Here is a 22,855-nt window from a genome sequence, read left to right as displayed (position 1 = left end):
GCAGTTAAGTGACCAGCGGTTAATCCCAAGACATAATAAAGTTCGGCGGATGTTAAAGGTCACAGAAGATAATGATGAAACGTCCACTCTGGCCAGTACACTGCCCAAGGCCATTAATACCTACCACGTGGTGCAAGGAACTAAGGAAATACGTCATAAGTCCCAGAGAGACGCCAAGCTATTCAAGATAAATTCATACGCCCAACAGAATAATCAGCCATAACAGGCCTCGCCCGACGCCCTGGCCAACTTAATTGATAGCCTTTCAACCTCAGGGCGCCAAACCTCATGTGGACAGTCCGCCCTAGAGAGGGTACCGTCCTCCAATAAGCTCGCCCAATGAAGCCACCAACTGGGTCGCCAAAGCAGACCCCTCACCCAAATCAAAGGAGGCTCGTATCAAGTCTCGACGAACTGAAGGGTCCCAAGCATGGTCGCTGGGGTGGGCCCACTCACTAGGACCACTAGAGTTGACCCAAGGGAAAGTATGCTTTCCGTACTCCACCAACCTACCTGCCAGCACAAGAGACAAATCACGAAACAGGCACCCAACCAACCGCAGGCTAGAGGATAAGAATGGCACAGCGTACGGTCCTAGCAGACCGCCTGACACGGGAAAGCAACTCCCGACAACACCTTTGGTCGGCCACGCGTCGCACCACCAGCCAAGAGCTCAATGTCAACTCTCCCTTCTATAAATAGGGACCCCCACCAACAGGAAGTATCTGAACCCCTTGACTCTCTAATATTACTCTTTCTATTACTATTTACCTTCACTATTCTATCCATCAACATCTGATCCGTCATAGCCCGTATCTTTGTGTTCTAGTAAAGAACACTTTTCAATAATTTAAATTAATAAGTAAATTTACTCTTGGTGTAAATGTATTTCTTCTCATTTATAAATATAAGTGAGATTTTTGAAGTTTTTTTTAGCTTATATATTATAATCTTATGAAAGTAAGTTAAACTTATTTTAATACTTTTCCAAACAAAATAATTAGAAATATAGGACATTCGGTCATATTTATCTCATGAAAATTGAACACATCCTAAAAATCAAATCATACCTCTCTACATTTTCTCTAATCATAGAATAGAAATATAACTAATAATAACACCATTCTTTGTACACAATGTCTTCCTTAAAATATACAACTAGCATGTATAAATGGACAAGGAATATTTACAAATGATGAAAATGTTAACCATGAATCTTATCAGTTACAACAGAACTCAAACTCCATAAGACATTGCAGGATCACATGACAAGTTAGCCAATGTCTCAACCAAGAAGATATCATTCACAGTGGTGGAAACATCCATCCCATGGTCCAACCAAGAAGCAAACCAGCACCAGCAAGACCTAAACCCACCACAAATGCGATGGCGCATTTTCCGATCCCACGTCTTCTGCTCTTGCTTCTCTTCCTCTTCCCAGCTCTGTCGCGACTCTTCTTAAGCTGCATTCCGCGGTACGGTAAGAAATTTAACAATGGCTGGTTTTTGTTTCTGAGTTGAAGGCAAAGGTTTTCAAGCTGCATTATGTGGAGCCACTGTTTGTAAGCAAAGAGTTGTGAAGCCTGTCTGAAAAATAGACTCAGGATATGTTCCTTCTCATTGTAGGCTTGTCGTGCTGCTTTTTCAGCTTCTCTTGCTCTTGTTTGAGAATGGCACAATGCTTCCATCAGCTCAGACATGCTATTGTTCTCAGAATTTATTGGGTAGTCTTTTTTGCTTGAACCAGAATCTTTGCTCTGGCTGGAACTGAACACATGTTATGTTACTTATCAGAAGGCTACAATATTTTTCTTGTTGAAAAATAATGTGTTTCACAAGTCAGGAATTCAATATACATATCAAAACACTTAAAATTTATCTCAAACTTCCAAGGATGTGTGGAGCATCTGAGAAATTTAATTCCAATTTATGCAGCTACAATATTGCTTTTAACTTATGAATTCAACATAATGAATGACAACATGTCATATACATGTGTATAATATAAGGGAACGTTGCATAGTTTTAAGAGGTTGGCATGGTAAATACAACCTAAAGATTTGTAACTGAAACTAGGGGTGAGGTTGGAGAGTAATGATTAAGATTTAAGAAGTTGGCAGAGTGATGGGAGCGGGAAGAAGCACCGTCACTGTTTCTAGAGGTATAAGGAAAAAAAATAGTTTTCAAATCCATTCAAAGTATTAATAATGAAGAGGTCTCGTCTTTTTTCTTGAAAACAGCTAGCTCGTTCGGGTTTGAATTCGAAAAATAGATACAGTGAAAAACATCTCAACTACAGAGAGGTCTCATGGGAACAGTGGAAGGTTTGGCACTTTGGTGCATGAGATTACAAGCTTCAATCCTCAGTAAATAGCATTGGAAAGAACATCCATAAGGTACTGTAATGTCATTAGCACATGTAAATAACACCCCTAAGCCCTACTCAGACCTGGCACTCTAATACTTTAAACATGAAGAAGCACCAATTTTATTCCTAAAAAATGAACCATGATGGAGAGAAGATTATAGAGCTCAGCAAAAGAAAAAATGTAAAGTATTGGGCTACAGCATTACCTGAAATTCCTGCTTGAATCCTGAAATGAACAGACAGAAGTGGGTTTTCCAGATGTATAACTATCTGCATTGGAAAAAACATTCTCAGGTTTCGGATTTAAAGATGATGCCAGAGTCTTATCATGTTCAACACCCTTAGAGTAGAGGGGTCTCTGCCTAAAATGCCTAGCCTGAGGCTGAGGAAGATCACAATTCTCAATATGCTCAAGTGACTTCTGAGCAACCAAAGAAGCCAACTCATCCTTTCCAGCATTGCGCCACCAAGGCCCAGTTTTTTCAGTGCCCATAAAGCTTGATTCCAGATCAGATGATGTCATTTTAGATTTTTCTGAAACCGTGAAATCGGTAATATCAGAGTCCACAGAATGACCGTCTAAAAAATAGAATCCTCCCTGATCTTTCTTCTTAGGAGTTAAATGTATATCACTATTCAGTGCAGCTTCAATTTTTGGCATTTTGGTGTCAGTTTTGTTTTTCATATATGTAGGAGAAACATTCCATGACTGCTGTACAGCTTTATTAGACCCTCCGGTGTAAGAAAGAGTATCAAAGTTATTGACATTGTCATGAAGAAATCCTTCATAGACAGTATCCAGCTCGGACTCCCAGGAATTCAGACGCTGACATGTATAATTTGCTTCACCCTCCAGGTTGGTTTTCACATGTAGCCACCATTTCATGTCTGGTAACTTATCAGCATTTTCATTCTGGGGTGCGCAACCCGAGTTTACATGAATATTATCATTCATAGAATTACTTGGTGGCCGATCGGATCCCAATTTTTTTGAAACTGATGATTGGTGGTCACAAGAATTGTGAAGCATCCTGAAATCTTGGGTGAAACGGTTAGCTGCATAACCACCCCTGCGCTCTACTGATGCCATTACCTCTTGATCCCTAATTGATTGCTTATGTTAAGACGCAACATTTGATGGAGCTGGCATCTGTTGAATCAGTAAGACGGAAGCTAAAAACGTTAGATGCTATCTATGCAGATTCCAAACTCAAATGTTCATGAAGTGTTAATCCCAAATGGCTAGCATATAAACATACAAAATAAACAAAAGAAAACTGCTGGAAGACCAACAAATTACCAGTCATCAAATTTACCTGAAAAAAGGCATATGAAAGCAAAACGAATGAGAGAAAAGTAGATCTATCAACCCCAATAGTTATCACCAGAGCCCGCATAAAAACCATTGTAGAATACCAATTAATGACTATATTTATATTTCAAAATCAATCAACCAATGGGAAAATCATTTTTATCCTAATCAATAAGAATAGGTTATTGGCTACATATAATGAGCACAAGGAAATAAAACATTAGACCATATGAAACATGAGATCCATCAGGAATACAAGACCAAAAGGTCAGCGACTCATAAAAATCGAATGACCCATTCTCATAAAAACCTCTTGGAGGGTCAAAGCTAAGTTTGGAGGGTTTTGAAAAAACTTTTTGCTTCTAGTTCATCAAAACTCGGGGTTAAGTATTCAACTATTACTTTGACCACAATAATACCTTTCAAATTTTGATTTCTGCCCAGCCTTTATCAGCTTCCATACAACCAATTAAGTAATTAACTAACTAAATACTTGGACAAGTCAGTTTCAGTTAACGATTAACACTATCTAAACAGTATTCATTCTACAAAAACCATTGTTAATAATAAAGCATTCAAACATAAATTAGTTACTAAAAACCCACTTTTAATCAAAATCAAATTTGCAAAACTCAGTGTTGCAAACAGATCCAAAACACACCCTAAGTAATATTTATAATAATAAAGCATCCAAACCTAAATTAGTTACTAAAAATCCACTTTTAATCAAAATCAATTTGCAAACAGACCCAAAACACACCACAAGTAATATTTCTACAATAGAAGTGCAAGAATCTAACATGAGCTTACTTTCTATGCCCTTTTTCTCAAAAAAAGAATCAAACAAAGGAAGCACTTACTCAAAAAAAAATTTATCCACATCAGGGTAAGGTATCATAAAAACCCAAAATTGGGTGCTTCTGAGCAATATTACCGATCAAAAGAAGCCAATTTTGAATATGCATTTGGACCAAAATTGACTATTGCAACATAAGGAACATATTCATTTTGAATATGCAAAACTTTGCTTACAAATTTACATTGTTGCTCAAACTAAGCAAGTGGGGTCATAGCAAATATCCCAAAGAAACCAACAATTCATGAAACTGCTAAATCCCAAAAATGATAGCAAAGAAAATCAGAGCAGTATTTAAAAAAGACATCCAAGTGCAAGAGACTCATACTAATCCAATCCGAGCAGAGGTTTTCAAAATATCACAAGATTGAGATACAATTATACAAAGATTGAGATCACAGAAAAACAAACAAGGAAAGACATGGAATCTAGGATCATAAACAGAAAGATTGAGAAAATTTTAGGCTTGCCTTGCTTAACATCTGAACATAATTTCCTTGTTCAAACACAAAAACATAACATGACTTTTTTGTGAGAGATTCTTGGTATGGACACATGTACAAATGAATCTTCTACTACTCACACATCATTATCCAATGCTTCTTTCTCACGTCTCTCTGTATAGATTGATAGATAAAATAAGTGAGTTCAGTTAATGTTAAAATAATATATTGTGAAAACGTGTAACAATGAAACTGAAGAATGGTGCAAGTGGCATTACTCATCTTGTAACTTACATTAAAATATCTCTTTTATTATTGCTGATTTTATTCATTTCAGTTTCATTTCATAAAAAAATTTCTATCTTCTTTTGGATGTGGATGCTCTCAATTCATTCATTTTTTCATTTTAAAAATGATATCCAAAAAAATATTCTTCAAATAGTTTCCATAATATTTAATGTGTCCTTAAAATTTATTCGGAAAAAAATTAATTTACCTTATAACTCTTATACTCCTATAATTTTTTTCTCTTACCCTCTATTATTTTTATATCAATAAGAATTATTTATCTCATTAAAAATAAATTATCAATATCTCTAATGAATTGTCAATTTCTCAATGATGACAATTATACTTATATGCAATAATTTATAAGAGATGTTTCTGTTACACTAAGAATAACTTTAAAAAACTTAAACTATATTTTAGTCCTTAATTATCAATTTGAGGATAATCTAATAATTTGAATGAATAAGTAAATCTAAACTAAATTTTTTTCCTAAAATTTATAGTTAAAATGTTGTTAATCTTATTATTTTATTAGTTTATATAGAAGAAAGTTCATGTTTTGGATAAATATTACATTCTTATAGGTGATGTGGTTTCAAGAAGAAAAATCACATTGGTTTCTTTTTCTCTTTTCCCTTATCTCTTATTTAGATCTACTTGCACCCTAATTTTGGGTGTAGGGTTAACTTTTTCATGATTTTGCATTTTTCAATAATTAAGTTAGAAAATACTTTTTGTTACCAAGGGGTTCTGGATATTCTCGATGCAGCGTAATAATTACATGGTAATTGTGACTTGTTTATAACTATTTATAACATGATAATATTCCCTATGCAACGTAACAAGAATAAACTAACTAAGTAGACCCATGAGACTAATTAAATAACATTATAATGACGTGTATTAAAATTAAACTCCAAATAAAAAACATGGTAATTGACTAATTGTGTGAAAATTCTCCTCCATTTTTAAGGTAAGGGTGTATTAATTCATAAACCATTTTCTTAGTTAAAATCACAATACATTTTATTAAATCATAAATACCTACATTTTTATATGTTCAATTTATAAGTAAACTGCCTTTTGAAACGTTATTTTAGCAATTGTGTTACAATCTTGATGGCTCGTGTACTTAATAATAATATCCTTTGTTGCATGCCATGGGAGTATATGTGTTGTTCTAGTTTTTGTAAAAAATTTATTTAAATAAAAACTATAATTATTAAATATTTTTTTAGCTAATTATAAGTATGATGTGCCACAAATTAATAAAATGCAATCCGATTGCTGTCTTTTGATCAATCTTGTAGTTGAATTCTTGTCCCCTGTGTCATATTCTATATGGTGTCATGTCATCTCAATAAATATATGCTTTTTCACATGTAGTTTAATTCTCTTTATATATTTGTCTGTGTAGTCTCTCAAATATGAATTCATTTTAAAAATATTGATTGAAGTTAAAATTTTAATTATTAATTATGTTTTTGGCTAATCATAATTGATGATATATGAAGTAATAAACTTTGTAGGATAAAAGATGTGATTTTGTCATGGAAAATTTAGCTTATCGAGTGAATGAAGCTTTGGGATGTGGAAACCAATTATAATTTAATAAGTTACTACCTATACATCTACAGCTTCTTTTATCCATTTCCACAACTAGAAGTTGTTTTTAATGGAATAAAAATATTCTTATTCTATTATTTATTGTCTTATTTTCTGTTTTTTATTTTTAAATAAAAATAATTCTGGGTTGTTCTTAGCTAATTGAAAGTGAGGAGAAATATAAATATTGTGGGGAAAAAATAGATGTTATTCTTATATGTTATGAGGAATTATAATAAATTATAAAATAATGTAATAAGAGTAGATTTTGTTTGCTATCCTCTTGGTCACCATATGTCTCCTCTTAGCTTGCCCTTTCAACACTCTTTCCCGTTTCTCCTTTCTATATTGGCTTTTATTCCTTTTAGAAATGCTACCACCAATTTTTAGTTATCTTGTCTAATTAGTTACCCTTGTTCCTTATAAGACAAAAAGAAAACGATGCCTTACATTGACATCCAAACCGTCCATTTGATTAGTTGCTTCTTCTTACACGTCACTCTCTTATAGACAATCTTAATTCTTCACCATATGATTTTGACTTTTTTTCCCACCATATGATTGATTGAACGTGGAAACATTTAAAATTAGATTTACATATAAAAGGTATCTAAAACATTTTTGGAAACATTTACAATAATGCTTTAAATCCTTTTATATGTAAATCTAATTTTAACACCCACGGTCCCACACCTATATATGTAGGCATGCATATTTATGTTAAAATAAAATATAATTTTATTTATGTATTTCTAATGTTTGTTAATTTCACCATTATGTTATAATAGTGTTAGATTTACACCTGATTATGCCACCAAATTCATCAAAGGTGTAAATTCAACACTCTTATGAGTTAAGACAAACATTTTATAACCAAATTGACACTTTATTTTGTTAGATGATCAAATTGAAAGCAAAAAATAAGATAAATGATGAAAACAATATTTTATATTTTATTATTTCTTGCTCTCTCCTTTAGCTTTTTAATTGTTGAAGTTTTTCACCAGCATAATATGAAGAGTAAGGTGGTAGCCCCTGGATATCAAAGAAACATTACCAAAAACTTTAAGCATGAAGGATTGATTAAAAATAGAAAATATTGCATTATATTATAACCTTTTTATGGATGAATCATTTGCTTATACTTTTTCCCAAGCACAGATAATCTTCTCTGCATGGGGAACTTTTCATCTTTTCTCCCTACCTTATCTAAGTAGAATACAATTTTTTTAAGAGTGACCATAACCTCCTCACTCTCATGTCCAAATTCTTTCTCTTGAATACTCAGGACCCTTTTAAGCTGCTCGAGTAACTCGCCGTCGTCCTTACCGAGTCTGGTTTGAATAGAGACCAAACAGTCCAAAGCCTCACCTGCCATGCATAATATATGATAAGAAATAGTTTAAGAATTTGGTTAATAATACACTCATTAGAGAGATGCAGCTCTATTGAATTGTCCGAATAATGATTATCTTGATCATAGGTGAAAATGTTTGGTAAAACATTAGCCTGGTCATGTTTTTGGAGAGGAAGAATAAAACTTACCAACAGGGAGAGAATCTTGTCCAAACGCCTTCTCACGGATGCGCAGAACTTCGAGGGCGAGTTTCTCTGCTTCTTCGTCTTGTTTCAAATGGTAGAGTGTAACTGCGAGGTGCAACATAGGAAAGCTGATGGATTGGTCATCAGTTCCCTTTTGCTTTATCATCATTTGTAAAACACTTCTCAGCAAGCGTTCGGCTTCCACATAATTCTTTGATTGTGAATATGAAGTTGCAAGATTTATCATGTTTGTTAATAAGCTGGGGTGTTCCTTTCCTTTGAACTTCTCAGTGATCAATAAACACTCCTCCAATAGCTCTCTGCCTTCTTGTCCTCTAAAAGCAATAGAAACCAAAATGGGTCACAACTTTCCATAGCCACAAAGCTTTGGTTCAAAAACTAGTTCTTATTATTAACCTTCATTAAATTATGAGTTCTTTCTTATTTTATTAGCGGCAGGGTGGTACAGAAAAATCATTAGGTTACGAAAAGATGCAAAATAAATACAAAATTTACTTTAAATAGGCTGACTTTATTCTCAAATGCGTAAAAATACTTAACTTTAATTCCTAATTCTGAGGTTATCGAAAAGCTTACCTCCCAACATTATGGAGTAAATCAGCTAGATCTACCCTCATCTTTTCCATGATACTGTCATCCAATGACATGTATTTGGAATCTGTCATGACCTTAATTGCACGTTTATATAATTTAATTGCTTCATCCGACTTCCCTGCAGAATATATCACATCATTCGATGCTTAAATTTCATGTAGCAAAAAATTAAGGGAAGAAGAAATCAATGCCTGTACTTGGACACCATCTGGAGAAAAAAATAACATAACTGCAGTGATTTCAATACAAGACTTGACACCAAATAAATAGTTTCTGCAGGTATAGGTATTTATTTCACCATCCTTCTGCATGATACAAGACGTATCATGCATTAAAGAACTTCTAAGGGCGGTAGAAAAGAGAAAGGGAATTTGTAAACAGCAAAGAATTGCATAGAGTAAAAATGTAGTGTTACCTTGAGCACACTTCACTCGGGCTAGAGAACTCATGGGCATTCCAATTCTTCCATCATTTTGTCCATATAACTTCATATATATGTTAAGCACCCTAAGAAACAAAAACAAATAGAAGTAAATATACAAGAACGAGAGCCACTAAAACACTGAATAGGTAAGGGAGAATACAAAAAAAAATAGGAAGCTTAACCTAGTAAAATGAGTTTCTGCATCGTTGACTCTTGCTTCTTTCAGTAAAAGATTGCCAAGACCAAGTAAAGGTACAACCAAATCCTTACTTTCAGCACCTCTCTCTGATTCTAGAAGAGTGATTGCGCGCTGGTATTTCTCTATTGCTTTTGTTGTGTTTCCGAGAGAACCAAGAGTTTTTGCCATAGCCAGATAGGGTGTGACAAGAAAATTGCTATCCTCGCCTTAAAGGAGGAATTATAATGAGAAAACCAGAATTTTGAAAAATGGAACAGAAATTAAAAGCTAAGTTGGCTTCACCATAGGTCATTTCTGCTAAGGTATCTTTAGATGAAACAGTGTTAAAAGTAGCTGATAACTAGATGCACACAAAAAAAGAAAAAGGACAAGAAAATAGCTCCAGTTTTTTCTTCAAACAGATTAGTAGCCCAACATAACCACAACCATTCTTCAAATGGTCGAGTTGTGACAGAATTAGTAGATAAGACTAACATTACTAGTTGAGCAATGCACTCACCATAGGCCCTCTCCATAATGTAGACAGCCCTTTGGTATGTTTCCAATGATTTTTCGAATTTGCTCAATGTCGCATACATACTTCCCATATGCATAAGTATAGAATCCAGATGTGGCACATCATCCTCCAAATTGTCAACAACTTCTTTCATCTGGCCATTAATGAAAATATAAGAATGGGATACCTTGTAGAAAAGGAAGTGAAGGACTAAAAATTTTTAGAGGGAACAACAACAGAAAGAGGTGTCCGAATGTATGCCTTTGGCAATACAAATATGACTCCAACAGAAATGTGGTATACCTTATCATCTGTGATTATCAGTTCGGTAATTAGGTTTATACATATTGTTAATTATGAGGCAAACTACTTCATCATAAGGGAATCAAACATGTCATACTGATAGAAAGTTAGCAACAACAATGGACGAAACACTCAGCCTCATATCCAAGAAAACAAGCTTGCCAGTAGTGATGACATATATTTTTCGTGCATATATTTGTTGTGACAATTCATTCATTCAGCCCTCACAAACCATTATAAATTTGACAACAATAAACAATTGACTCTCGTTTACTCTCATTCCAGTCAAAGCTGGTACCATAGAATATCTGAAGTCTTTAGCCTTAACTCAACAGTTACATAGATATAGAATATTGATGCTCAAACTTACAAGTGGTATGGATTCTGAGACTCAACTAATGGCATATCATGCACAGATATAAATTAAGTTATTCTGGATCCAAAGAGACACAAATATAATTATTAGAATAAATGGGTTTAACTTGAACCCAGAAGCTAGCTCATAGGGGGAGTGTCGCCCAAGTAATTATAAATGGTTCATTGCTGACACACTTAACTGATTTCAGACCTTAACAATTAGCACACCCCTTCGCACCCATGATTGTACACCTAGAGCACGAAGTTTACAGAAATGGACTTTTTCGGTTGGCCCAAAATTGGAACAGAATTTGATGTCATATTAGAATTACTAGGCCTAACTCTACACCAAAAGATAGTTCACAGGGTTCCTAAGTCATTATAAATGGTTCATTACTAATATACTTAACCCGTGCAGGAATTGAACACTAAACAGAAATGATATAAAATACCAAAATGAAAGAATACACAAGAGTGAGGAGAAACAAAAGAGGAAAATACCAAATCCAAGAGAGAATCAACAAACTTGAAGTCCCCAACAGCCAAATAACCGAGAGCTAAAACGTCGAGAATTGCAGCTTCCTCAATGCCTTTACTGGTTCCATTCAACCGCTCTTTCACCACTTCATAATTTGCATTAAGCAAGTCAATAGCATCATTTTTGTTTCCTAACCTAACCAATCTTTTGACTTCATCAAATAATTCCTCCAACTCTCTCTCAAAATTGCCCATTCTGTGGATTCCATAACTCACAGAGTCAATCCAATAATTAACAATTCTAGTTATAAACAACATATTTTATGATACCTGGGAGATTGATTTGGAGCTGAATAAGTATCACTACGTGGAGCTGTCCCAGCAAGTGAAAATTTATAGATAGTCCTAATTGGTATAATGTAATTGTGCTTTTGGATTTGATTACTAAGTGAGAAACAATTCATGCTTTTCAACTCATGCAGTGACAACATATGTGAAAGCTCCTTACTTGACCTAATACAAAGAAAGTTACACCAAACAATAATAATAAATATCATAAAATGACAACTAAAGAGTCTTAACATGTAAAAGTAAAAACAAGTGCATTTATCAAAACTTGTATTGAGGAAAACATATAATTTAGTAGCTGCGAAATTATAACATAGAGATTAGAGAGAAAACCTGAATGGAGTGAAAGAGAGAGAAGGATTGGGAAGAAGAAAGGAAGAAACTTCCATTGTAGACAGAACATAAACCTTAGAAAGTGAAACAAAAGAAAGTACTAAAACAAACAGATAATGCGGGGCTTGTTCGTGAATTTGGGCCAGTTCTTTATATAATGTTGGGATTCTATTATTTGCTTCAATTTATTTGAACTACCCATCTTTAATTTTTATTTCAATTTATTTGAATGTAGTAAAAAGTTGGGTCGACATTAGATACACCACTTCATTTGATACCTCTCTTATTGGTTTAAAATCATATATTTAAGTTTAAAATTTAATAATAAAGTATTTTTTTAACCAATCGGTGAAAATATGTCATCCCATTCTATTTCTATTCATTATTTAGTATGCTATTTAACATCAAATTAAGCATTTGTTTGTTTATTGAATATTGAATGATTAAGAAGCAATTGTAATAACCAGTAAAACCAATCCAACTTGTTTTTCTTTTGTTTGGAATTGTGTGTCAAAAACAATTTTGACTGTCAAACTAACAATTACCAACACAACCAAGGTACAAGTTAAATGGAAAGGAAGTTCTATGTGGACATATTTATTAAGAATCAATGTTTATATTTTATAGAAGATGTTAGAAGCTTCAAAAGTCCAATCTGCTGGAGTTGCTGAAATTCTGTGGATAGTTGAACATGCATTATTTTACTTAGACGGTTTAACTAAAATAATGATATTGCAAGAGTATTATATTACCATTCTTTTAAAAGTCTAATTATTTATTATGAGAAATGAATAAGAATGTAATTATAAAATTTTAGTTAGAATATATTTTGCCATTTTTGTCTATAAAATCCCAAATTGAGAAAAACGTGAAAATGGACACGTTGATAATTTTAAAGAGCTTTAGAAAATCTTCCAAATACTAATAAAACAACTAACACAAAAAGCTCTTAGTACAGCAACATTTACATTGGAATGCCTCTCCCATTGAAGATTCTAACTCTGGGCGACAACAGTGTTGTAAACACATGAAAAATCAATCAGGGCACGTAACAGCCCGGACAATAAAACGTCGGCACTTTTGTCTAATCATCATTCGCCAATCGGTATGAACATCGTTTAAGGGCCATCTTCTTGTGCTGTGAGAAGGTTAAAACAAAGATATGTCATTTAAACTTGCATGAAGACTAAGTATGCATGAGAATAAACATAGCCAGAACAAATGCATTGAGAGAGGACTTACTGCTCAAAATAAATCCCTGGAGCAAGCTCTGAGCTCTCTCGGCCTGTTCTGGAGTACCAGATAGCTGAATAATTTTCTCGGTCATGTCTGGTCTGTCCTCTACAAGAGTTACATTAGCTCCTGACAACTGTTCCCATCAAAACATAAGTGGACATACATGCTTTCTATTCAAATCAAGGATTGGGAAGTTATCAAAATAATAATTTCCAGATTTATATCTGAGAAGAAAAGGTTAAGTCCTTAAGATCCTAAGGATTTTGCTTTTCAATCTTCAAGCTAAAAAACAAGAAATAAAAATATATTCAGTATGATCTTAGATACAATATGTAAGTAGAACAATTCATGAAAAAACAAGTTCTGTAATTCTTGTTCCAAAAGGAACTAACTTGCTCAAGGGAATAGGGGGAAAAAGCTCCTTAAGGTTATCATAGGGAAGATGCCAGCATAACAGTAAGCATGACATTTTAAGGCACCAATTGCTTGGTATAAAATGTTTTTTTCTCACAATTAAAATATTAAAGGGATTGAAATATCTAATCACACGCACCTCACTTATCTGTGAAAGCTTGCTTTTGGATCTTGCTAAAAGCCTTGGAACTGCATAATCCGGTAGAACAACTTCAAGAATGCTCCTTGTGACAGATGGCACGGTGATCCTAACAAGTACACAGAAAGCACAAATATAAACACACTAGAAAGGGGGAGAGGAGATAGAAAACATCATCCCAAACCCACCATCAACCTACTGATGAAGTGACTTCAAACTAAAATATAACATCCTGTCATGAAAAATGGCAGGGACAGTTACCTATTTAAACCACTCAGCAGATCATCACGTCGCTGATTGTCTTTCTGCTTTCCTACCTCGGCACTAGATCCTCCAGTTTCCATCTGAGAAGAAATAAGGGTAAGTTTTTTCCTTCAAATAAAAAATTAACATTGTCTGAAGATGAGCCTCAACGCTTTGTGACCTGGAGGTCACGCGTTCAAATCATGGAGTCTCTCCACTTGTTGGGATAAGGGTGAATATATATATCCTCCTCATACCCCAGCAAGTATGAACCTTATGCATTGGGTCACCTTTATAAAATTAATATTGTATATAACTTGGCCCAAATTAACACTTCTATGATAGGATTAAGCTCCCCTAATTTGTAGAGAGCATATGAGATAGTAAAGTCCATTTAAGCAGCGTTAAAAAAATTCTTTCCGAGAAAACACTTGTTCATTGGATAACAATTATGGGTCCACTTCCATTTAATCCGAAAAACCACCATTTAAACTTTAAAGAACAGATAGATAAAGGGGAGCAATATTGAAGGAGAAATAGCATTTTCAATCATATGAAAAAAGAAAACCTTTGATGGCAGAACTGCTGCTGCCACGGTTTGCGCATTCTGATAGATTGTGGATGTTTCAGTAGCTAGAGCTATAGTGTTGGAAGAAGATGCCTCCATGCTAGATAAGGGGGCTGGTGGTGGTACTGTGTCCCTTTGAATGAAATCTCTATACAAGTAACTTCTTAATCTTGATGTCACCTCAACAACAGCATCTCTGGCTGCTTTTATTTCTCCTACAATCTGTACATGCAATAGAGGAACAACTGAGAAATGAAACAAGAATTGGAATTTTTATTTTACCCATGTGGAAGATAGGGTTTTGTATCCTCTCTATATCATTCATTGGACATTTATTGGTTTTCCAATATAGAGGTACCAACTCTTATGTTTTGATTAGAGGGGCTAATCACATGCTCATGACTCAGGTTGCATAGATAACCATTTCTACAATTAGTTGGCAGAGCTATGTAGTACGTATATCTCATTGCCAAGCATGATGCTTTGACGAATAAGTATTATCATCATTGTAAATCTCAATAATTGTCAAACAGTCATAGAGTGTTTGGGCAAGGAGTAGGCCATTAACAAACCTGTACTAACTCATCTGTTTTTGCAACACAGAGAGGTCGTTCTTCTCTTGGCAGAATTTGAATATTAGCACCAGTCAACCTCTTTATTTCCGACAGTGATCCATATTTTCCATCTAACCATTCAATATCGCTAGATGGGATGACGAGCCTGGTGGTTATAGTATTGTCTTTATCTAGAACAAGATTGACAATGCGAGTTTGAATATGCAACAAAGCTTCCTGAGCTGGGAACAGCTCATTATCCGGACCCTTGAGTACATAATAAGAACAGTTAGAGCTTAAATCATGCAACATTTTATATCTATACAGAAAACATATTGAACTACATTTATAAGACTTGAAGTTGCAAGTTGCAACTACTTAAGCAGGAGTATTGTCCCAAGAACACTTACAACCATGACTAATAACCTAAAAGAGAAGGAGAGTACCTCCTCTGAAGTAATGATAATTATCCGCTCCTCTGAACCACCAATAGGATCAGTGACCTTAATATCAACGCCAACATCATTTTGAAGAAACTCTACAAATCTATATGATTCCCCGATGATATGATCAACTTTCTCAACTGGACAAACTATACGAAAAACTAGGCCCTCTCCATAGAAAGGTTGAGCATCATTAGCCACAGGAGCACCTGATGACGGATAGTTATTGTTTCTGGCATTGGTAGCAGATCCTCGTGATCCAAAAGCAGCCGCCTCCACAGACGATCTAAGAGATCCACCACGAGGAATATAGTTATCATCAGGTGAGAAAAAACATTCTGGTGAATGTTCACGTCCATGGAAATGACTGCGATCAGGATGCTGGCTCTCCCTCAACAGTGAAGATATGACTTCGAGAGCATTCTTTACAGCATTTATGTCACCGGTAACCTGCACAAAATATCATATAATTAATAGCCTTCAGGTTAATTAGTTTTATTTAACAAGTAAGTTACAAGCCATTATCTTCTGTTCTGCAATTTCAATTAGTCATCCATCCCAAGCAAAAAGGAACCACTCACAGAGTCACAGTAACTAATGGAAATCAATGAAACTCAAAAGTTGAGGTTCTGATCATGGATGTCCTTAAGAAATCATCAGATATATCATAATAAAGTTCCATTTTTTATATTTTTTTAATCTTTTTGGTGTTATGGGTTATTGTTTTTGCACCTGAACAATTTCTTCAGACATTGAAACACAACGAAGTAGGTTGTGATCTCTAGGGAGTACCCTAATTTGTGTCTTTGTTTCCATCCTCATTTGTTCAATAATCTTCCCTCTTGTACCCAACAAACACCCTACGTGCATATTCGGAACCACCAACCTCGTCGCTACCCGGTCCCAGTTCCTCCCACCACCACCGTACTCCTCTGCCGCCGCCACCCTACACGCCGCATCACTCTCCAGAATCCTCTCATTAATAAGGAGCAGCGCCTCCTGCGCCGGAGAGAACGACGGCATTCTCCCCTCAGGGTCACGGCGGCGCGTGTCCGAAATCTCAATGATACGCTCCTCGTCCCCAGGGACCAGGTCGTGCACGTTGATCCATGCGCCGGTGTGCTGCCGGATTGACTTAATGATGCTGCCGAACTTCCCAATCACGCTGCCGGTCCTTAAATCATGGCACAGAATGCGGTAACTGGTGGTAACCGTTACCGGCGCGTCCTGGTGAATCTTAAGGTAGCGTCTACCGGCGCCGCCGTAGGCGTCACGGTGGCGATTGGAATATTGGTCATTATAACGAGGTCTAGTCCGAGCTAAGGTTTCAGAATCATAGTCTTGGTCATAATAATAGTTCCTCTTAGATCTAGACCTTTCCATCATTGATAATTGAGTTTGAGTTCAAAGTTGAAATTGAAAATTCTGAAGTATTGGAATTAGTGCGACAGAATCAGAATCTGAATCCCAAGTCTCAATTCCAAGCAATGGTATTGTTTATTTGTTAAAGGGAAATCGAAAAATTAATGAAACCCTAGAAAAAGGGGTTTTTACTTTTTAGTTGCAGATAAGTTCAGAGGATCTAAGCAAGACTTGAATAGCAGAATGACCCAAAATCTAAAAGCCGAAAGAGTGTGTTGTGTACTTTTGATGATTTGTTTATAATATATAATATCTATACTATTAATAAAGGAAAAAACACAAAATAACCACCATCATGGTGTAATTTATGTTTTCCTACTTTGCCCTCAATATCTTTTTATTTATACCAAAAAACTATATAATATTATTTTCTTATTTTATCCTTATTATCTTCTTATTTTAAAAGTGTATTTAAAAAATTGAATAAATTCAACCGTAAATTTAGCGCAAAAAATTATATTTGAATTTATAAAATACAAACTATACATTACAAAGATATGAAAGCGGGTTGACAGGCACGACAGTGCATGTCAACACGCTAGTATATATAAAGAGAAATTCGTTTATACCTGATTTAAGTTTCATTAGTCATATTCAATTTTATTCATTCATTTTTTTTATTTAATAGAGATGAAACTTAAAAAATAATTTAAGATTTATCTTATTCTCTTTCATCTCCTCTTTCATTCACAGTGTAACTTAAACTGAATATAAAAAAATTTATTTTATATATATACATTGAACTCGTACTTGAAAGTTGAGTTGTACCTAGAAATTATCGAAATAACTTTTCATACAAATATTTAATTTGTATTCTAATTTATTATATTTTTCCACTTCTATTAACAATATAATAAAAAAAACTCTCTCATGCCATATGTCACTTTCTCCTTCCATCATGCGACATGTCACTTTCTCCTTCCCTCATGACACATGTCACTTTATCCTTACATTTTTTCCTTCATGTCACCTCCTCCTCACATATTTTTCTTCCTACTTTTTATTATTATATATTTTATATGCTAATAATAATTTAATATTAATTTGTGACTGATTCATGTCGCTACCCCACTAAAATTGAGTGTTTACAACATCTATGTTTTGTTATGTTAAAAAGTAATAGTCATTGAACACTAGATGAAATTGAAATCATTTTTCACATTCAAATTATTTCTTTTCATTAATCTATCTATATAATTTAATATTTACCATTAATCTAAGAATAATTGTACTTTTTCACCTCATCAAAGTTTTTTGACATTTTCGCACTGAATTTTAATATTACAGTTCAGATTCTATGAATTTTAATTTTTATCTATTAACAACATAATAAAAAAAACTCTCTTATGCCACATGTCAATTTCGCCTTACATTTTTTCCTTCATGTCACATGTCACCTCCTCCTCACATTTTTTTCCTTCCTACTTTTTATATATTTTATATGTTAATAATAATTTAATACTAATTGTAGAAAATTCAAATTAAAAATTATCAATTTATTTTTCTTATGTGCTTAAACATGCAAATACACAAGTAAGATGTATATTCTTAATAATATGAATGTACGAGTAATATGTGCGTTTTAACTATGCGAATACATGAGTAACATGTGTTTTCTTAGTAATGCGAATGTACGGGTAACATGTGTGTTCTTAGCCATTGAATGCACGGGTCACATGTATTTAATTACTATCATTATATTATTTAATTAAAAGATAACAATGGTATATATATTCATGAAAAATATATGTATTTTAATTAGTAATATAACAAATCAATTATTAGACTCTTTTTATTATTTTGATTAAAATTATCAGAAAAAATATCTGTCATATCCTAACTTAGTGTGTTCTATGATTATTAGCTAAAACATAACAAAATAAATAACATTTAATTATACATTATTTGAATGCTAAAAATATATTCAAATATTTATACACAATGAACATTAATCTAAAATAAAACATAAGCATTTAAGAGATATGCTAAAAAATCCTTATGACTTTATATGATACTTATAAACGTAATCACAAAAAATATGATGCAAAAATAACTCCTTATATTTATAATTTTATATAGAGAATATAAAGGTGAGATATTATCCAATACAATTTGAATTTTATTTATTGAGTTATTTAAGAATCAAATATTTTATATAATCACACTTTCAACAAATAAATGATATATGTATATTATATTTGCATTATGCATAAATAAAGAAGCGACCCGTGCAAGTGCATGGGTACACTGCTAGTTAATATTAAAATGGGTTGAATTTTGATAGTGACTTATTACTCAACAACTTGTCTTTTACCAGGCTAACTTAATTCTATATTAAAAATGCCATATAGAACGAATAAAATAAGGAGAGGCTTATTGATGACTGAGTCACTCTGATACTACTCCTTACCTCACCCCCTTCTCACTTAAAGGGCGAAGTCGCTGAAGCGAGTCTAAAGGCTAAAGAGTGATCTTTGAACGTTACTACGCATCCTTATTTATGAATAGGTATTGTGTAAGGTAGGTTTGTTTGTTTGGATGGTATTTGGTTTGTTTTCATTAAAAAAAAATAATTCACTATTTAGAAAAAACTTAAGTAGTACATCTACATTAGGTTGGGATGCTCTTTGAGCTCAAATTTTGACATAGACACTAACAATAATTTTTAATGATACAGATTTAATATTATTTTTCAATTAAATAAAAAACTTAAAAAATTATCTTTCACATTCCAATACTAAAAGGTTGAATACAAGAGAATATCTCATTTCATATAATACTCATGACAATACATTATAATTAAACTTGTGGCACAAATATATCATTAAAAGTTTATACATACGAATAATGTATCATTAAAAAGCTTATTATCATTTCTTGCCTATAAAAGGCAGTATTATGAAGTGAGAATTGTGCATCACAAGATCAACAAACATCATCAAATATGCACACATCAATGTGGAGCATTTGCTTTACTTTAGATACATATGGTTTGTGAGTGTATTTTGATGAAAATTCTTGTTCTATTTGAGAGAGTATTTGTCAGATAAAATATTGTCATTTGTCCTCTATATTATAAGAGGATTTATTGTACTCTCCATTTTTATATAGTGGAACTTTGCTCGTGAGCGCCCGTAGTTTTTTACCTCTCGTACGGAGGGAGTTTTTCATGTTAAATCTTGTGTGTTATTCTCTTGCTCATTTACTTGCTTCTCTTTTGTTCCCAATTAATCTGATCTTATGCTTCTGTTTAGCACTTTATCCCTAAGGTTAACTTATTGGTAGTGCCTTTACAAGCTTACTTGAAGGTATTCATAGTCCAATTAGAGGTTAATACTTATAAGAGTTTAGGTTGGGAATTCCTTATAATTGGTGAAATACCAATCTTAAGATCTTGAATCTCATGATTCTCACACACATATATGAAACAAATGATGCAGTGTCATACCTGAATCCATGTTCCTAAATGTGCTCCTTTGATCTATATTTCTGAAAGAGGTTTTATGGTATGATGACCTTCCTCAACCAAATCTCTGATTCCTCTTGGGACTTGCATTTTCACTCTAATGGGAGAGAAGAAAACTGAATTTGATTTGGTGTATTGGGGACCATAACCTTATTTATGCGTTAACTTATAGGGTCATCATTATCCCCTATGGGTTAAGCTGATGGGTATCCACTCATTAAGCTCATATTCGTTATCAACTTTTAGAAATCTAAGGGGTGCCATTAATTAGATCACTTATAATGTAACCCCAAAAATAAATAGCCGATATCATTGTATCAAATATATGATGTCCAAACTTTAATTAAAATTTTATAAATTTCTAACAATCTCCCACTTGGGCTTCATATCTTCCTGATACAATTATATCACAGGTTCTTTAGGCGCGCATCCATATGCTATTTACGTTTAGACTTCTCCTTAATACAATCTGGTCCATCTCATATATCAACTATGGAACCACCGCAACTTTCATCACATTTAAGTGTGACTCGACCACGATGATCACCATATTAATATACTCAATGACATATATCAAATATGGATGAGTGACATGGAAATTTCATGCAATGTGATCTCAAACATGTCTATTTCCAACTGGTCCTTCTTTATTCTTTAGTGAGATCAATCCAAAATCTTTAATTGCAACATAATAGTAAATTGAATATGTATAATAATTAGAAAAGCAATAAACCATCAACTTTATTATGCATAAAACTGTATATAATATCCAAAGCAAAACATAAAACATATAGACTCCCATTGAACTAAGGAACAACACCCATATGAGCAACATGCTCATGAAAGACTTTAGGTACCAAATCCTTAGTCAGTGGATCAGCTAGCATAAAATTTGTCCTTATATGTTCTATGAATATTTTTCTATTTGAATACTTTCTTTAACAACCGGAAACTTTATGTCAATGAATTTTGACTTTGTAGGACTCATATTATTGTTGGAGTAAAGAACCGCGGACTTGTTGTCATAATAAATCCTCAATGGTCTTTCAATACCATCGACCATACGTAAGCCAATGACAAAATTCTGCAATCATATACAATGGTATGATGTTTCAAAACAAGTCATGAACTCCTCAACCATGGTTGAAGGAGCTATAAGTGTCTGTTTCGCAAACTTCCAAGATATAACACCTTCAGCCAATACAAACACATATCCAGAGGCGGAGTATCTACTATCTAGACATCCAGCAAAATTGGAGTCAAAGTACCCAATGATCTCTAAATTCTCAGACATCCGATAAGTGAGCATGTACTCCTTTGTTCTCTTCAAGTAACGTATAACACGTTTGACTGCCTTCCAATGATGCACTCCAAGATTACTCAAATATCTTCCCAAAACATTCACAACAAATGCTATGTCGAGACGTGTGCAAACTTGAGCATACATTAGACTTCCCACTACAGATGCATAAGGAATCTTTTGCATCTCGTATCTTTCAAGGTCATTATTTGTCTCCCTTAGCTATAGGGGTATCCCCTTTATAGGGGTATCCACTGGTTTACTGTCTTTCATACCAAATCTATCTAGGACTTTATCTATATAGCTTTCTCGTGATAACCTTGGGATACCTTGAGAACGATTTCTCAGTATCTGAATACAGAAGCTTCCCCAAGATCTTTTATTTTGAAATTCTTCGTTAGAAATCTATTGGTCTCATGCAATAGTCTCATATTACTGCTAACAAGCAATATATCATTGACATATAATACCGGGAAGATAAATTTACTCCCACTGAACTTATGGTATACACAATCTTGAACTTTATTTGCCTCAAAACCATACGAGGTAATAACTTGATGAAATTTGTGATTCCATTGATGAGAAGCTTGTTTAAACTCATAGATGAATTTCTTTAATTTGCATACCATAGACTTTGAGCCAACTGACACAAAGTTTTCTGGTTGCACCATATAGATCGTTTCCTTAATGTCACCATTAAGAAACACAGTCTTAACATCCATCTGATGTAGCTGTCAAAATGAGCCACTAGTGTCAATATTATTCTAAAAGAATCATTCGAAGATATTGGAGAGAAAGTTTCTTTATAAACAACGCCTTCTTCTTTGAGTGAAGCCTTTATCTACTAGACGAGCTTTATATCTGTCAGTATTACCCTTCGAATTCCTCTTGGTTTTAAATATCCATTTGCAACTAATAGGTTTCGCACTTTCAGGTAATTCAACAAGATCCCAAACGTCATTATCATGCATAGATGTTATCTCATCTTTCATGGCATCGATCCACTTTTGAGAGTTAGAACTTTTCATGGCTTGACAAAAGTTCAATGGATCATCTTTTGTTAACCCAATGTCATCCTCATGTTCTTGAAGAAATACAATATAA

At 33.8% G+C, this 22,855-nt stretch overlaps 3 protein-coding genes across 6 annotated transcripts; all 3 read right to left on the bottom strand.

The window, feature by feature from the left end:
• On the bottom strand, positions 1,072 to 5,190 carry LOC109328509. Of its 4 annotated transcripts, none has more exons than XM_019562005.1 (3): positions 5,007 to 5,190; positions 2,575 to 3,518; positions 1,072 to 1,761 (listed from the first exon to the last, which is right to left on the bottom strand). In XM_019562005.1, exons 2-3 carry the CDS (start codon positions 3,456 to 3,458, stop codon positions 1,305 to 1,307), a joined length of 1,341 nt encoding a protein of 446 aa, XP_019417550.1. In that variant the 5' UTR covers positions 3,459 to 3,518; positions 5,007 to 5,190; the 3' UTR covers positions 1,072 to 1,304. The 4 variants fall into 4 exon arrangements, with proteins under 4 accessions (XP_019417550.1, XP_019417547.1, XP_019417548.1 ...); XM_019562002.1 differs by having other exon boundaries at positions 1,072 to 1,767; positions 5,007 to 5,181; XM_019562003.1 differs by having other exon boundaries at positions 1,072 to 1,767; positions 5,033 to 5,180.
• LOC109328614 lies at positions 7,932 to 12,095 on the bottom strand. Its single transcript, XM_019562165.1, has 9 exons — positions 11,967 to 12,095; positions 11,616 to 11,798; positions 11,310 to 11,541; positions 10,152 to 10,302; positions 9,636 to 9,858; positions 9,445 to 9,536; positions 9,012 to 9,147; positions 8,418 to 8,749; positions 7,932 to 8,243 (listed from the first exon to the last, which is right to left on the bottom strand). The coding sequence occupies exons 1-9, from the start codon at positions 12,020 to 12,022 to the stop codon at positions 7,993 to 7,995; spliced, it is 1,656 nt and encodes a 551-aa protein (XP_019417710.1). The 5' UTR covers positions 12,023 to 12,095; the 3' UTR covers positions 7,932 to 7,992.
• On the bottom strand, positions 13,050 to 17,188 carry LOC109327422 (KH domain-containing protein HEN4-like). Its single transcript, XM_019560563.1, has 8 exons — positions 16,296 to 17,188; positions 15,567 to 16,013; positions 15,139 to 15,387; positions 14,567 to 14,788; positions 14,017 to 14,099; positions 13,756 to 13,864; positions 13,209 to 13,335; positions 13,050 to 13,104 (listed from the first exon to the last, which is right to left on the bottom strand). The coding sequence occupies exons 1-8, from the start codon at positions 16,947 to 16,949 to the stop codon at positions 13,085 to 13,087; spliced, it is 1,911 nt and encodes a 636-aa protein (XP_019416108.1). The 5' UTR covers positions 16,950 to 17,188; the 3' UTR covers positions 13,050 to 13,084.

This window comes from Lupinus angustifolius, chromosome LG15 (assembly GCF_001865875.1).
Source record: "Lupinus angustifolius cultivar Tanjil chromosome LG15, LupAngTanjil_v1.0, whole genome shotgun sequence".
Lineage (NCBI taxonomy): Eukaryota > Viridiplantae > Streptophyta > Magnoliopsida > Fabales > Fabaceae > Lupinus > Lupinus angustifolius.
This window is presented reverse-complemented; position numbering and strand designations above follow the sequence as displayed.